The 14,685-nt window shown below is 43.9% G+C and overlaps 1 protein-coding gene across 1 annotated transcript in view; it reads left to right on the forward strand.

Moving 5' to 3' along the window:
- The first annotated feature begins 5,923 nt into the window (after positions 1-5,923).
- CDK5RAP1 (CDK5RAP1 mitochondrial tRNA methylthiotransferase) overlaps positions 5,924-14,685 on the forward strand; it is a 31,365-nt gene continuing 22,603 nt past the window's right edge. The window contains exons 1-5 of the mRNA XM_053926963.1: positions 5,924-6,024; positions 8,626-8,956; positions 11,315-11,418; positions 12,139-12,173; positions 13,214-13,314. Coding sequence (XP_053782938.1) covers positions 8,647-8,956; positions 11,315-11,418; positions 12,139-12,173; positions 13,214-13,314 — 550 coding nt within the window. The 5' untranslated portion in view covers positions 5,924-6,024; positions 8,626-8,646. The remainder of the gene's footprint in view (positions 6,025-8,625; positions 8,957-11,314; positions 11,419-12,138; positions 12,174-13,213; positions 13,315-14,685) is intronic.

Genomic DNA, 14,685 nt, shown 5'->3' on the forward strand with positions numbered 1-14,685 from the left:
GGGGCTAAGCTGAGTTGTTCTTGTCTCAGGGTAGATCATGGGGTTATAGTCGAGATGTTGGCTGGGGCTGTGCTCATCTGAAAGCGTGACTGGGGCTAGAGGACCTGTTTGCACTATCGCTCACTCATCGCTGTTGGCAGGAGGCCCCAGCTCCTCAGCACATGGACCGAACCATAGGGTGTGCTCATGACGGGGCAGCGGGCTTCCCCCAGAGTGAGTAACACGGAAGAGAGGGCCAAGAGGAATCCACCATGCCTTTTATGAGCCAGTCTTGGATGTCACATCCTGTCACTTCTGCTTTATTCTATTCATTAGGAGTGAGTCAGGAAGCCCAGCCCACACTCAAGGGGAGGGGAATTCGTTTCCATCTCTTGGAGAAAAAGAATGTTAATGACTTTGTGCACCTATTTCAAAAACCATCACAGAGAATCTTAGGCCGCTTTCCTGCAGAAGGGAGGACACTTGGAGCTGCTTAGTGGAACATTCTTTGGAAGTTGTGCCGTGTTGGCCAGAAGTGAGTTTGCCGTGTTTACAACAACCTGTTTGCTTGCGTTGTCTGGGAAATCACAGCGACAATAGTAATGATAGTGTACATTTACAGAGTGCCTGCTGTCCGCCAGACACCGTACACATGTCTCCTCCCTGGATCCTCACCACACATCTTTATGGTAGGCACGATGCTCTCCATTTCACAAGTAAGAAAACTGGGATGCAGAGGGGGAAAGTGACTTGCCCAAAGTCACACGGCTATGAAATGTCTAAGCTTGGATTTTCAAAGCAGGTCTTTCTGACTTTAAGCCCTTGTTCACCTTAGAGACTTTCTGGCCCTGCACTATCCATTAGGAATATAATGTGAGCCACATATGTAAATTGCAAATTTTCTAGTCGCCACGTTAAAAAAAGTTAAAAAAAGATGAAAATAATTTTAATAATATATTTAATTTAACTCAATAGATCTAAAATATTATCACGTCAACATATAATATAAGAATTTATTAATGAAGTGTTTTACATTCTTTTTCTTGTATTAAGTCTTTGACATTTGGTGCATATCTTACACTCGCACACATCTCTGTTTAGATGCCAAATTTTCAGAGGAAATGCTTGATTTGCATTTAGATTTCATAAAATTTGCAGTTTAAAAAAGTAGATTCCCATACCTAACTTGTTCTAACATACCAAAGTTTTCCAATAGCTAAAATTAGTGTCAGTTTTTATATTGAAATTAATTTAAATTCAGTTTCTCATCCATACTAGCTGCATGTCAAGTGCTCAGTAGCCACATGTGGCTAGAGGCTATTTTACAATATTAGGTTAAGCGGTTCTGATCAAGTCTCCCCATGAAGAAACTGAGGCCCCCATGAAGTCACCTCACAAGCAAGAGCTAGAGCTTGTTCTAGAAACCTGGGGAAAGGCAGGTAAGCAGAGATATTCCAGCTTTGCTCACCCATCCATCCATCTACCTATCCATCTGTTAATCCATTCTTTTTTTTTTTTTTAATTTATGAGGGAGGGAAGGAGGGAGGAGGAGACAGAGGGAGAGAGAGAGAGAGAGAGAGAGAGAGAGACATGTCCCACTTATTTTGCATTCAGTAATTGACTCTTGTACGTGCCATGACCAGGAATCGAACCTACAGCCTTGGGATATTGGGATGACACTCTAATCAACTGAGCTACCCTGCCAGGCCCTGTTAATCCACTCTTCATCTGAGAGACATCTAGTGCTTACCTACTCTGTGCTTGTCCTTGGGGCCAGGAGCTAATTTTCTGGTAGCCAGACTGACAGGTCTCCATGTCCAGGGTAAAGAAAGTCAGCACCTCTCACAACCAAATGTGTGACTCAGATTGGACAGACACGTGGAAATAGCAGGGAGGCTAGTGGGACTCTGACCTGCTCTGGGGGGTTGGAGTAGGTTTCAGAAGGAGACTTGATGTCTATCTGAAGGCGCATGCTCAAAATCAGCTACTACTGCAATAATGCTGTGGAGGAAAACAACCCAATCTGGGTGGCCATAGCAACAAGCATTTATTTTCATGCCCCTGAGGCTGCATGTTGACTGCAGTTTGACTATTAGAAGCTTGGTTTGCTGGGTGGTTTTGGTCCAGGCTATGGGTAGGGCTCAGGTCTCCTCTATGTTCGTTCCTTCTGGAGCCCAGGATGAAGGGTATACGCTCTTAGGGCAGGCTCTTCTCATGGGAAATCACTGCAGTTCAAAGATGAGCAAACTGCACAAGCACATTTATGTCCTCTCAGCATTATATCCACTCTCATTCCTTTGGCCAAAATGAGTCATGTAGCTGAGTCTGACATCAGTGGGGTGGTAGGAGGGGAGGAATAATTGCTCAGTAGCAATTAGAATGATCATCAACCAGTAGGAGTCAGTCAGGTGGAAGGAGTAACAGCATTCCAAGTGACAGATCCCAAGGAGAGATGGAACGTGGTGCCCCCAAACACCTGGAATCTGGGGGATTTGTTTTTATCACCTTCATTACTGAAGACACAACACTGTATAAGACCCTCCCACATGGCAACTGAAAGTGGACCCTTGTGGTTGGACTGTGGTGGTGATGGGGGTGGTGGTGGGAAATGGTCCCTGGCACCCATGTGGGCTGGTATGTGTGTGGGGCAGGATACTAGGGATGTTAGGAATGACTGCTGAGTATGTGAGTGCACATGTGTGTAGGTGGGGGCAGCATAACAGGTCCCAGTGAATATCCCTCATGCTGCCAGCTTTGCCCCATGGGTAAGTAAAACTAGCAAAACAGTCGCTCAAACATCCTCTTACCTGCTGCCTCCTGCTCCGGGCACAAAGGAAGGAGGTGACACCTCCCCATGCGGCTGTTAGGGTGAAGGTCCAGATTTGAAAGAGCACATTTCTAAGAAGCCAGGAGACCTGGGTTCAAATTCTAACTCTTCACTGATTCCCAGGTTGGAAGCTCTAAAAAGTGGCTTCCTGCCAGCTCTAAAATTCCCCTCTTGTGATTCTAAGAGGACAAGACTGAGAGTAAAGAGGGAAGGACCATGGTAAAGTAATAAGTAGGACCTGAAATGGGGAACTGCTGTGTCTGGAAGGACAGAATCCGTGCTTGGGGTCACCAGAGGAGAAGGAACGTTTTCTTTCCTTGGTGTGGTAGGTGGGAGGTTAACCCCCTCAACATAACTTCTATTGGGATGTGGGTGCTGCCACCATGAAGGGGCTTCCTCATGGCCAAATTAGGAGGGGACATCTTCTGTGTGCAGTAAAAACTTTGACAGTAAACCCGAATATTTCTCCACTGAGAATCTTTAGATCCTAGAGTGCCCAGGAACTTGTCTCTAGAGTCTAAGAGTTTTCCAAGAGGAATTCTGAAATTCTGTACTTTCAAAATGGTGCTGATAATTCCCTCAAATGATCAGATCACATCCTAAATTATCTGGAGAACCACAGTGAATAAAAAAGAACCATAGTACAATTCCTGGCCTGTGTTTGCCTTTGTATATTTGACTGAATTGGCACCCAGCACTCATCTAAGCAGAGAGTGTAAACTTTATTGCAGTATGCTCGAAGTCCTGAAATCCAGGGTTGTTTCCATCATCCTCACTTCCCCAAGAGACCACACTGGTCCAGGACTCCATACTCTGGACAACTGCCACAGCCTCCTGAATGCTCTCCTGATTTACTTCCATTCCCTCCTACCCCCAATATAGTGTATTCTCCACACAGTAGCCACTTTATAGGCAATGGAACAGGGAATCAGCAGGGGTAACTAACTTGGCCATGGCCATCATGGTAAGCATCAGGGTCTCAAGGGGAACCCAACCAGTCTGACTTTGAATTAGTCAGTCAGTGGTAAGAATAGCGCCTTGGGATCAGATTGGATTGTGGGTGGATCTCATTTCTGCCATGCACTAGTTGTGTGAGCTTCAGCCCATAACTACCTTTGGTATTTTCAGTTTTTTTACCTATAAAAAGGGCCAATAATAACCTCAAAGTTCTAATGAGGAGCCAAAGGGGTCAGTTGCATCAGGGGCTGTCAGGGCCCCCAGAACCTTACTAATTCAGAGTGCTGGGGCCAGTGCCTGCATTTTATTGACAGAGGGCTTTCTCCCAACCACAGTCTCCTGCGTAGGCAGAGCAGAAGCACTGGGGAATTAGCACATGTAGCAGCATCTTTCCACTGTGACTGCTAGTCTATAACTACCCCAGCTTCCTCTCCCCTTAGGTGAAATAATTATGAGGTTATCTGTTTTACAGTGTTTCCCAGAGCTCCCCAACAGAATTAAGACCCAGATGCCCATCATGGCAACTGTCTTTATAACATTTTATTGGCTGTCTCCCCTTCCCTGACAATTCCATCAGTGTTTTTCCTGAGATCACCTATATGCACTCAAATCCATGTCTCAGGGTCTGCTTCTGGGGAACACAAGCAAAGACATGAAGCAATCATTTATTCATTCAGCAAATATTTATTAAAGCCTCCTATAAACCAGACTCTGGGCTAGAGCCTGAAGATATTGCAGTGAACAAGACAGAATATATCCCTGCTCTCAAGGAGCTAAAAGTCTGGGAAGAGGCAATGGGAAATTTAAAAAATGCTATCACTCTGCATAGTGGTAAGTATTGTGAAGAAAATGATGTGATAGCGATGGGAGCAGTGGGTATGGGATGGTCAGAGAGGGCCTCTCTGAAGAGATGATATTTAAGCTGAGGCATGAATGATGAGAAGGGGCCAGCCATAAAACAACTTGGGAGAACATTGCAGAAAAAGAATAGTAAGTACAAAGGCTCTGAGGTAAACATGTGCTTGGGATATTGAAGGGGTAAAATAAAATTGCATAGTTGCAGTTTAGTCAGCTAGAGAAAACATACCAGAAGTGAGTAGTAAGAAGTGGTTGGGGAAGTAAGAGTAAGCAGAGGCCAGATCATGCAGTTTCTAGGACGCAACAGGAAATCTGAATTTATTGCAAGGGTAATGACAAGCCACCTTGAGTTTTCAGCAGCGGAGTGATGTGATTTGCGTTAACAAAACAAATAAGCTCTCTTAGGCTCCATGTGGGAAACAGTCTGTAGGAGACAAGGGCAAGGGCAGAATGGAAAAATGGGAAGTGGTCAGATTTGAGACATTTTGGAGTTAGAGCTGACTGGATTTGCTGACAGATTGAGTGCAGAGATTGAGGGAAAGGAAACAAAATGACTCCTCAGTGTCTCCTAGTGCAACTCGGAGGATGCTTGGGTCATTCACGGGGATGGGTCAGACTGGGCAGGAACAGGTTTTGGGTGAGGATGTGTGCCTGTGGAAGTGAAGAGTTTTGTATAAAGTTGGAAATGGTCATTAGACGTCCAAGGAGAGGTGCCACTTAGGCAGCTGAACTATGGATCTGTAACTCCAGGGGAGGGAGGAGGGGTGGGTGCAGGCTGGAGACTTGAATCTGGGAGTCTTTAACCTCTAGCGCAGCGCTGTGCAATAGAAATAGAATCGTATGTAATTAAAAATTTCACAGTAGCCACATTAAAAAGTAAAAAGAAACAGGTGAAATTAATTTAAATAATATATTTAACCCAATATATCCCAAATATTATTTCAACAAGTGATCAATACAAAAATTATTGATGAGACATTTTTCATTCTTTGACACCCAGTGTGTTTCACATTTAGAGCCCATTTAACTGGCACTCACATTTCAAGCGCACACTTGCCACATGCCGGCTACTGGGTACCGTGCAGTTCAAAGAGCAGTGGATGTTTCTCAAAGCAAGGAGCCTGGGCGAAGGCGCATACAAGAATAACCAATGAATGTATGACTGGGTGGAGCAACATCTTGGTGTTTCTAGAACCGATTAAGAAAAAATTAAAAACAAAGCTGGAGGCTTGAATCCACACGGAACTTACAGAGGAGGAACCTCCTTTGGACCCACCCGGACGGAAGTCGCGGAGGAACGGAAGTTGCGAGCGTGCGCACGCAGCTGTGGACAGCTGGGAGGGCAGCCCGGCTCGCCGAGAGGAGCTTTCGCAGCGCGACGCTGGGCGCTCGAGCTGCGGGAGGTGAGCGGCGCGCGGGTCGGAGGAGGCCCGCGCACCGCCCGGGGTCAGCGCGTGGGCAGGAGGGGCGGTGGAGGTCCGGGAATGCGCCGTGTTCGAGGGGAGCGTGGCGCGGTGGTCGCGGCGCAGACCCTGGTGTCAGACTGTCTGGGTTCGCAGCCCAGTCCCGCTGCCTACTCACGTGTGACCTTAAGTCACCCTTCCTCACCCCACGCCTTAGCTTCGTCACCTATGAAGTGGGGACCATAGAATCAGCCTCACAGAGTTGCCGTGAGGATTAAATACGGTAATCCACGGGACACGCTTATCACCACGCCTGACACATTGTAACCACCCGGTGAAATGCTTGGGCCCCTTTATTATGTTTACTTACACTGAGATGTTGTCTCATGGTTTTTGCCGACTACCAATTAATTTCAGAGCTCCCCCAGAGTCCCCTACATTGTGCTATGTGAGCATTTTATTTGCATTAACACATTTGATCCTTACAACAGACAGGGAGGTAGGTACTACTATCCCTATTTTACACATGAAGAAATGGAAGCTCCTAGAGTTTAAGAAGCTCCCAGATGCCTAAAGTTACCTGGCTCCGGAGCAGTTGTGTCAGACTCTAGGGTCTGAACCACAATGCTCCATACTCACCCTGAGAAGGGGTGTGGCTGCAGATGTGAAGTTACTGAAAATTTCCTGTCTGCCAAGTTGGGATTTAAAAATCTTTAATTCTCACAACATCTCTGGGAGGTAAATTCTACTTTTCTCCTTATTTCACAGCCCAGGGGCAGGAATTTGACTTCCTCAAGGTCACACAACAAGTCAGGGGTGGAAATTGGTGACTCACATTAAAAGTCTGCTGTTCTCTGACACTTGAACGCGGGTTAGCACTGCTATTGCCTCAAGCACAAACAGCAGACTATCAGCTTGTGGAGGTAACAGGCCACATCTGCTCATTTTACATGTACAGCCCCCAATGTAGATATGAATGAGATTTGTTTCCTGCTTTCAGGGCCCTCTCAGTTTATAAGAGATGACAAAGAGTTAAGTAGTAACAGTAAAATGTAATGACTCTTCTAGAGAGTTATAACCAGGCTTTGGGAACCTAGAGGAGGACCCCCAGCCTAGACTTTGAGGGTGGTGGCCAGTACAGGCTTCCAGGGGGAAGCAGAGACCTAAAAAATAGCATAGGAGTTGGCCAAGCCGGTAGAGAGAAGATATACTAGCCAGGGAGAATAGCATGTGTAAAAGCCTAGGAAACTAGTGAAATTGAGTAAACATGTCTGGTATGGTTGGAGTGAAGCAGTCTATTAAGAATATGTGGTGGAAAGTATGTCTCCAAATTAAAAAAAAAATTATCGACTGATTTTTTACAGAGAGAGAGAGAAACATCAGTTTGCTGTTCCACTTATTTATGTATTCATTGATTCCTTCTTACATGTGCTCTGATCAGGGATTGAACCTGCAACCTTGGCATATTGGGACGATGCTCTAACCAACTCAGCTACCCAGCCAGGGCTCCACATCTTGTACTTTGAGTCACCTGGGTTTGTTCCTAGGAGGTAGTCACTGTTTCTTATGCATTCTGGAGGTACTGTGTGCACTTACAGATATGTACCTTGATGTTCCCGACTTCCTTCCTGCACAGGTTCAGTATGGCATACTGTAGGTAGTATCTAGCACTTTCCTTCCTTGCTCTTGTCATGTATATATTCAGCCTCACTTTCTAACAGTTGCGTCTTACTCCATTGTGTGGATGTACCATGACTTACTTAACGAGTCCCCCATTGATGATATTTAGACCTCTCATTTTTTTGCTATTAGAGACACTGCTGCAACAAATATACAGAGGTCATTTTGCACATGTCAGGGTGTATCTGTGGGATAAATATGTAGGAATGGAACTGCTTGGTCAAAGGGTTTCTGTGGAGGTAATTTTGATGGAAAGTGGCAGATTGTAAAGGTTGTGTCTTTTTCCATCCCTCCAGCCATGGGTGGGAAGTGTGAAGGCAGGAACTTGAGACTCTTGGAGGGTAGGAGTCACTGATCAGTCATTATGGTGCCCCCCATGTTAGATTTATTCCTTTTGAAGGAACTCAAAGGAGGATGCCTTCAAAGAGTAGGTTCTGTTCACAGTATTGGGAGGCAGTATAGCAAGGGGGCCAGCTCTGCTGCTTACTGGCTGTGGGAGCCAGGTAAGTACCTCAGCCTCTTTGTGTCTTTCCTCATCTCTGTACGGCACAATCACAGTGCCTGTTGCCTGTATTGCTTAGGATTGCTGTGAAGATTCAAAGAGTTAATATGCTCAAAGCCTTTGGAATTAATTGTTCCTGCATGTGGCGCTACTTTATTTTGTCAGGGCTTCCCATCTCATCTCTACCACCCCTTTGTTTTGAAAACAGACTGCCAGGGTTTTGCATCTCATCTCTGGCACTCCTGTGTGATATTGGGCAAGTCACCTCAGTCTTTTTCACCTGTAAAAATAGGGATACTATTGTTAAAAGTATCTTCCTGGGTTTTGTGAGGATTAAATGTACTAATATATTTGAAGTACTTATAGTGCGCTATACACAGGGTTCAAAAATGTTGATGATGTCTGTCATTCTTTTGCAGGCTTTGGGCTGTTCTGGTGCCATGCATCGTTTACAGTGTATCCTCCAAGCACAGAGGTGTCTGGGCTGGGGGTCGCTGGCCTCTGTGTCCTGGCTGCTGCTCCGGGCCTGCAGGGCACACAGCAGTTTCTCCACCACCACATGTCCCAGTCCAGAGGGACAGCAGGAGGATGGAGTTCAGAAGGATTTTGGCTCTAGACTGGCTGCTGGACCGACCTTTCAGCATTTTTTAAGAAGTGCTTCAGTTCCTCCAGAGAAGCTGTCTTCTCCAGATGTGGTGGACCCACCCCCGTATCTCACAGTGGATGAACTTTTAGGAAGGCACAGAAAAGGTTGATTTTACTTTTTGTCTCTCTTTGGGCTTTCTGCTGTGTGCTTTTCCAGCATCCATGGCCTGATTCTTAACTGTGCTTTTATTACAGACCTGGCTTTGGAGGGTTAACAGTGTGGGAAGGCTTGCTAAGCTAAGGAATCATCAAACTCCACCAAGTAACATTAATATGAAGAAACTTATATTGTTGATATACATGACTGGGGTGGGGGGTAGAGTCCTGGTAGTCTCTCTTTGGTTATCTTTGGAAATCCTGTAATTTCTGTTCTGACTTTTAGTTTGTTTTAAGTGATAAGGCAGCTTTCACAATTGGTGCTGTAGAAATTCACTCTTTATGTTTAGGCAGAGATTTTCTTAGAAACATTATGCAGCCAATTAAATGCCTTAAAAAGAGTTTGGAGAGAGCCCTGGCTGGTGTGGCTCAGTGGATTGGGTGCCGGCCTGGGAACCAAGGGGTTGCTGGTTTAATTCCTGGTCAGGGCACGTGCCTGGTTGCTGGACAGGTCCCTAGTGGGGACAGCGTGTGGGAGGCAATCACACATTGAGGTTTCTCTCCCTCCCTTCCCCAATCTCTAAAAAACAAAAAAAATAAATAAAATATTTTTTAAAAAATTAAAAAAAGTTTGGAGAGAAATTACGGGACAATCAGACCTTTCCCCATTTTCCTTTTTTCAGAAAACTATTTCCCTTTATAATTATTTTAAAAAAGATTTATGTATTGTTTTGAGAGAGAGAGAGAGAGAGAGAGAGAGAGAGAGAGAGAGAAACACCAGTTTGTTGCTCCATTTATTTATGCATTAATTGGTTGCTTCTTGTGTGAGCCCTGACTGGGGCTCAGACCCGAAACCTTGGCATATCAGGATGACACTCTAACCAACTGAGCTATCTGGCCAGTGCTCCCTTTATAATTCTTAAGGATTTTGTTGCTATCATAAGATGAAAATTAGTTGTAACTTGTTTTCTTTTAACATTTTCCCAAGTACTACATTATTCATAATTAAATTTTTAAAAATTGGTACAAAATACCACATTGTGCTGAACCGTGATGTTTTCCAACCTGCACCCTATAGTTGGAAATTAGGTTGTTTGAAAAATTTTTATATTATAAATAATACTATGAGTGTCTCATCTGTATCTATGTCTACATCTGTGTCTCTCTATCTGTCTCCATTATAGACAGAGGTAGAGAGATAGATAGATAGATATTGCTTCCATCAAATATTTTTTCCAGAATAAATCTCTAGGAGTTGAATTAGTAGATCATGGAGTATGTACACCTTGTGACCTCTGCTAGGTATTTTTCAGTCCTTTATAATTTGTTGTTTCCTGCAGTCCCTCTCTGATATAAGTACTGGTGTTTTCCTTTTTTAGACAAGGAAAGTGAGCCAAGGAAGGTTTAAAAAAAAATCCTGATCTTTCCTTTTCCCTCTCTCCCTTCGTGTTTTCCCTCCTCCTTTTCTTTCTTTTAAAATTACTGCTATTTTCTATTGATTTTATGTAATTCTTTGTTTAAAAGATTTTATGTATTTATTTTTAGAGAGGGGGAAAAGGGGGAGACATCTCAATAAGCGAGAGATACATGGATCGGTTGGTTGCCATTCCTACGCCCCCAGCTGGCCCACAACCCAGACGTGTACCCTGGCTGGGAATTGAACTGGCGACCTTTTTGGTTCGCAGGCTGGCATTTAATCCATTGAGCCACACAGGCCAGGGCTCAACTTTTAACTTTATTTGAATTTGTTTGGGTCTGTAAATTAGTGTGCTGGTGAGGGCAGGGGTTGATAGAGGAACTCAGTTTGAAGGACCTAGCTCGAGTGTGAAGTTGTTCTTAAAGCTTTGTGCAAATGTGTTTTGTGTCATGACTGTGCTTGATTTCATTTAAGATGTTTGAAGTTACTGTAGAAAGTTGCCTCATCTTTATTTTGTGGCTTTATGTACGCTCTTGCCTCTGATACTACCTCCAGAGGCTGGAGAACCTCATTTGAGAAGGAGGAGTGTAATGTGTGGATTTAAATTTATTTTTCCTATAGGTTGACAGTCAGTGCTGTCAGCTAATCCCCACTTTTGTAATTGTTTTTATAACCATATGTCCTTGTTCCTCAGGTGCATGTTTTCCCCATATTTTAAATGACATGGCGCAGAGTTGGTGTGTGTAAATGATGTAGCATTTCTTTTGTTCTGAAAGGCTGTCGTTAATTTTGTGGTACATCTGCAATTTAATGGTGTCTTAGAATTGAGGCATCTGGGGACTCAGTGGATAACCAGTTGTGTCAAATATTTATGGGGCATTTGCAAAGGAATCTTTATGAGATGTGGTGCCTTTTTGTCTGCCTACCATGGAATCTTCCTCTCATTGCAGTCTACCTTGAGACCTATGGCTGCCAGATGAACGTGAATGACACAGAGATAGCCTGGTCCATCTTACAGAAGAGTGGCTACCTGCGGACTGATAATCTCCAAGAGGTACACAATTCCTGTTTCCCTCTGTTCTCTGGGCCTGGGTGAGACTGCATTTGTGCCAGTTCTTAGATGCAGTTTCAGGAGCAGAGAATGGCCTGCAGAGAGTGAGTTCCTTGCACGAAGTGTGTAGAATGGGACCAGGGTGTACATTTATTTCATTATTTTTGAAAATTTTATAGTGGTGCTCACTTTCAGGCAAGGAACTAAGATGAAAATGGACTACATGTCCTGACGGGCATGGCTCAGTCGGTTGAGCATTGTCCTGCAAAGCAGGTCAATGGTTTCCCAGTCAGGGCACATGCCTGGGTTGCAGGCCCAGCACCCAGCTGGGGCATGTGTGAGAGGCAGCTGATTGATGATTCTCTCCCTCTCTTTCCCCCTTCCCCTCTCTCTAAAAATAAATAAATAAATTTTTTTTTTAAAAAAAGGTGAAAGAATTCTTTTAAAAAATGGATTGCAAGGAGGTGGGAATGGGAATTAGTGTTTAATGGGTCCAGAGTTTTAGGTGGGGAAGATGAGATACTTCTGGAAGGTTGATGGTGGCGATGGTTGCACAACAATCAGAATGTATTTAATGCCAGTGAACTACACACTTAAAATTGGTTAAAATGGTAAATGTCATGCATGTTTTCTCACAATTAAAAAAAAGGGCCATGGGCAGTGATTTTACAAGTCTGATTTCAAAGATCATAATTTTCTTTTTTTTCCTTGCTCTTCACTCAGGCTGATGTGATCCTCCTTGTCACATGTTCTATCAGGTGGGAATTTGTTCTTTACCTACGAGGAATATATCTTAAATAATAATGTCACATCTAACAGTGCCAGGCTGGCCTATCTGTGGAGATGAGCCAATGGATTTGTAGTTTTTCGCAGTGTAGACAGTAACGATAGAACTGGTCGACTTTCGCTGAACATGCGCTGTGTGTCAGGTGCTGTGCTGAGTACTATACACGCACTAAGTAATTTAATTCTCACACCAACTCTGAGGTAGGTGGTGTTATCAAACCCATTGTACAGATGAGGAAACAGAGTGTGCTGAGCCACCCAACTTTTCCTGAGGTTTTTCTTGGAGCTAGTGGCACATGTTTATGATGTTGTTCACATCATAAGGGCTAGGGTGCAGTCAGTGGCTGGGGGACAGTGTTCTGAGCAGAGGTGAGTGGTGTCCGTCAGAGGTGAACATACCATATTTGTACTTTGTTTATAAGTACAAGGCATGTTAATGTTTTCTCAGCTGGCTGTACTATCATTTAATTAATTCAACGTTTTTGTTCTGAGGGTGTCTGCTACAAGACACAGAACTAGGTGCTTTGGGAGATCCAGAAAGGAACCCTTCCTTCATGGAGCCTGGCTTTAAGGAGCTTAGTCTGATATGGGCACTCAAACAGATGCACAAATAGATCCCATATCTGGTGAAAAGCACGAGGTGAAAACAATCAGACAATAAAAATGATAAATGCCAAGCACAGGGAAAGAATAGCTAAAGTGATATGGTAGTTAAAAGGAAGGAGAATAAACTCTCCAACAGTGGAGCTGGGCAAGGCTTTGTGAAGTAGATTGTTTCTGAATTCGGCTTAAAGGCTTGTCAGGATTTCAAGATGGGCAGGAAGGGCGCCATTCTAGGACTATTACAGCAAGCGTTGCTTCTTCAACTGGCTCCCTGCCTACTTTCCCTAAGCCTAAAGGTTGAGTGTTCATTTAAAGTATTGCAGGTTTTTATTTTATTCCCATTGTTCTACCCTTTTAGATTGCTCTGTAGTTTATTTGCAAGTTCAGGTCTACTTCTTGATCTCTATAGGGAGAAGGCTGAACAGACCATCTGGAATCGCTTACATCAGCTTAAAACCCTGAAGACTAAACGGCTCCGTTCCCGAGTACCTCTGAAGGTTGGGATTCTAGGTATCTGGTAATTTACAAATTTTGTGAGTTTGGAGACTTGGGCTTTATGTGCTAGGGTTTCCCTTAGTGGCCAGACTCTCAGCGTGTGAAGAAATTTTATATACCCTGTGCACAGGGTACTTAATGTTAGGGTTAAATGTTAGGGCTGTAGGGTTAAATGAGATAAAGCTCACAAAAGGTCTTTTCATAGTGCCTTGAATAGTGGGTACTCAGAAAGTGGTCTGTCCTTCCTGGGGTCTAATGTGGCTCGTGGTGGCAGAGTACGGATAGGACAGCATTTGGAGTCTGAAGGGGCAGCAACCATGAATTTACAGTCTAGGCACGTTTCATCTTGACTCCTGAAGCATGCGCAAGTGAAGATCTAGATGGTACTGACCAGTATCGTAGCCAGTGGCCACATGTGGTTATTTGAGCTGAATTAAATCATACTAAAAATTTACCTCTTTAGTTTCACTAGCTACATAGTGACTGCTCAGCAGCCACACTTGACTAGTGGCTACCAGTTTGAACAGCGCAGATAAAGAGTATTTCTGTCATCTTAGAAGTTCTGTTGGACAGCTCTGATCTAGATAGCTAGGCAGCATGTTTTAAAAATAAATATTCTGTACCTTGTTTCTAGAATTTGGTTAATATACTTAACCTTAAAACAGACTGTGTCCCTTGTAGAATATATAAGTGAATTCCTTTTGCCCTGGCTGGTGTGTCTCAGTGGATTGAGTGCTGCCAGCCTGAGAATCAAAGGGTCATTGGTTTGATTCCTGGTCACAGCACATGCCTGGGTTACGGGCCAGATCCCTGGTTGGGGGTACGTGAGAGGCAACCACACATTGATGTTTCTCCCCTCCCTTCCCCTCTCTCTAAAAATAAATAAATAAAATCTTTAAAAAAATTCCCTTTGATGGTGGTTCAAAACACAGTTGGAGCATATCCTGTTCTATTAAGTGATACAGGAAGATGGAAGGATTAGCCAAAATCTGATCTTTGTTCCATTTCAGTTCCTTCATTATAGAAGTCCCTGGGTGAATCTTGGTTAGGATTTTAGAAATCCCCCAAAGAGGCTTTTTAATGGTAAAAATATATAACATAAAATTTACCATGTTAACCCTTTTTAAAATGTCCATTTCAGTGACATCAAATACATTCACATTATTGTGCAGCCATCACCACCATCGATTTTCAGAGCTTTTCGTCTTTCCAAACTGACATTCTGCACCCATTAAACACTAACTTGCCGTTCCCCCCTCACCGCAGCCCCTGGCAACTACCATTCTACTTTGTGCCTCTGTGAATTTGAGTACTCTGGGTATCTCATGTAAGTGGAGCCATACAATATTTATCCTTTTGGGACTGACTTGTTTCACTTAGAATGAT

Source organism: Desmodus rotundus, chromosome 6, assembly GCF_022682495.2.
Source record: "Desmodus rotundus isolate HL8 chromosome 6, HLdesRot8A.1, whole genome shotgun sequence".
Taxonomy (NCBI): Eukaryota; Metazoa; Chordata; class Mammalia; order Chiroptera; family Phyllostomidae; genus Desmodus; species Desmodus rotundus.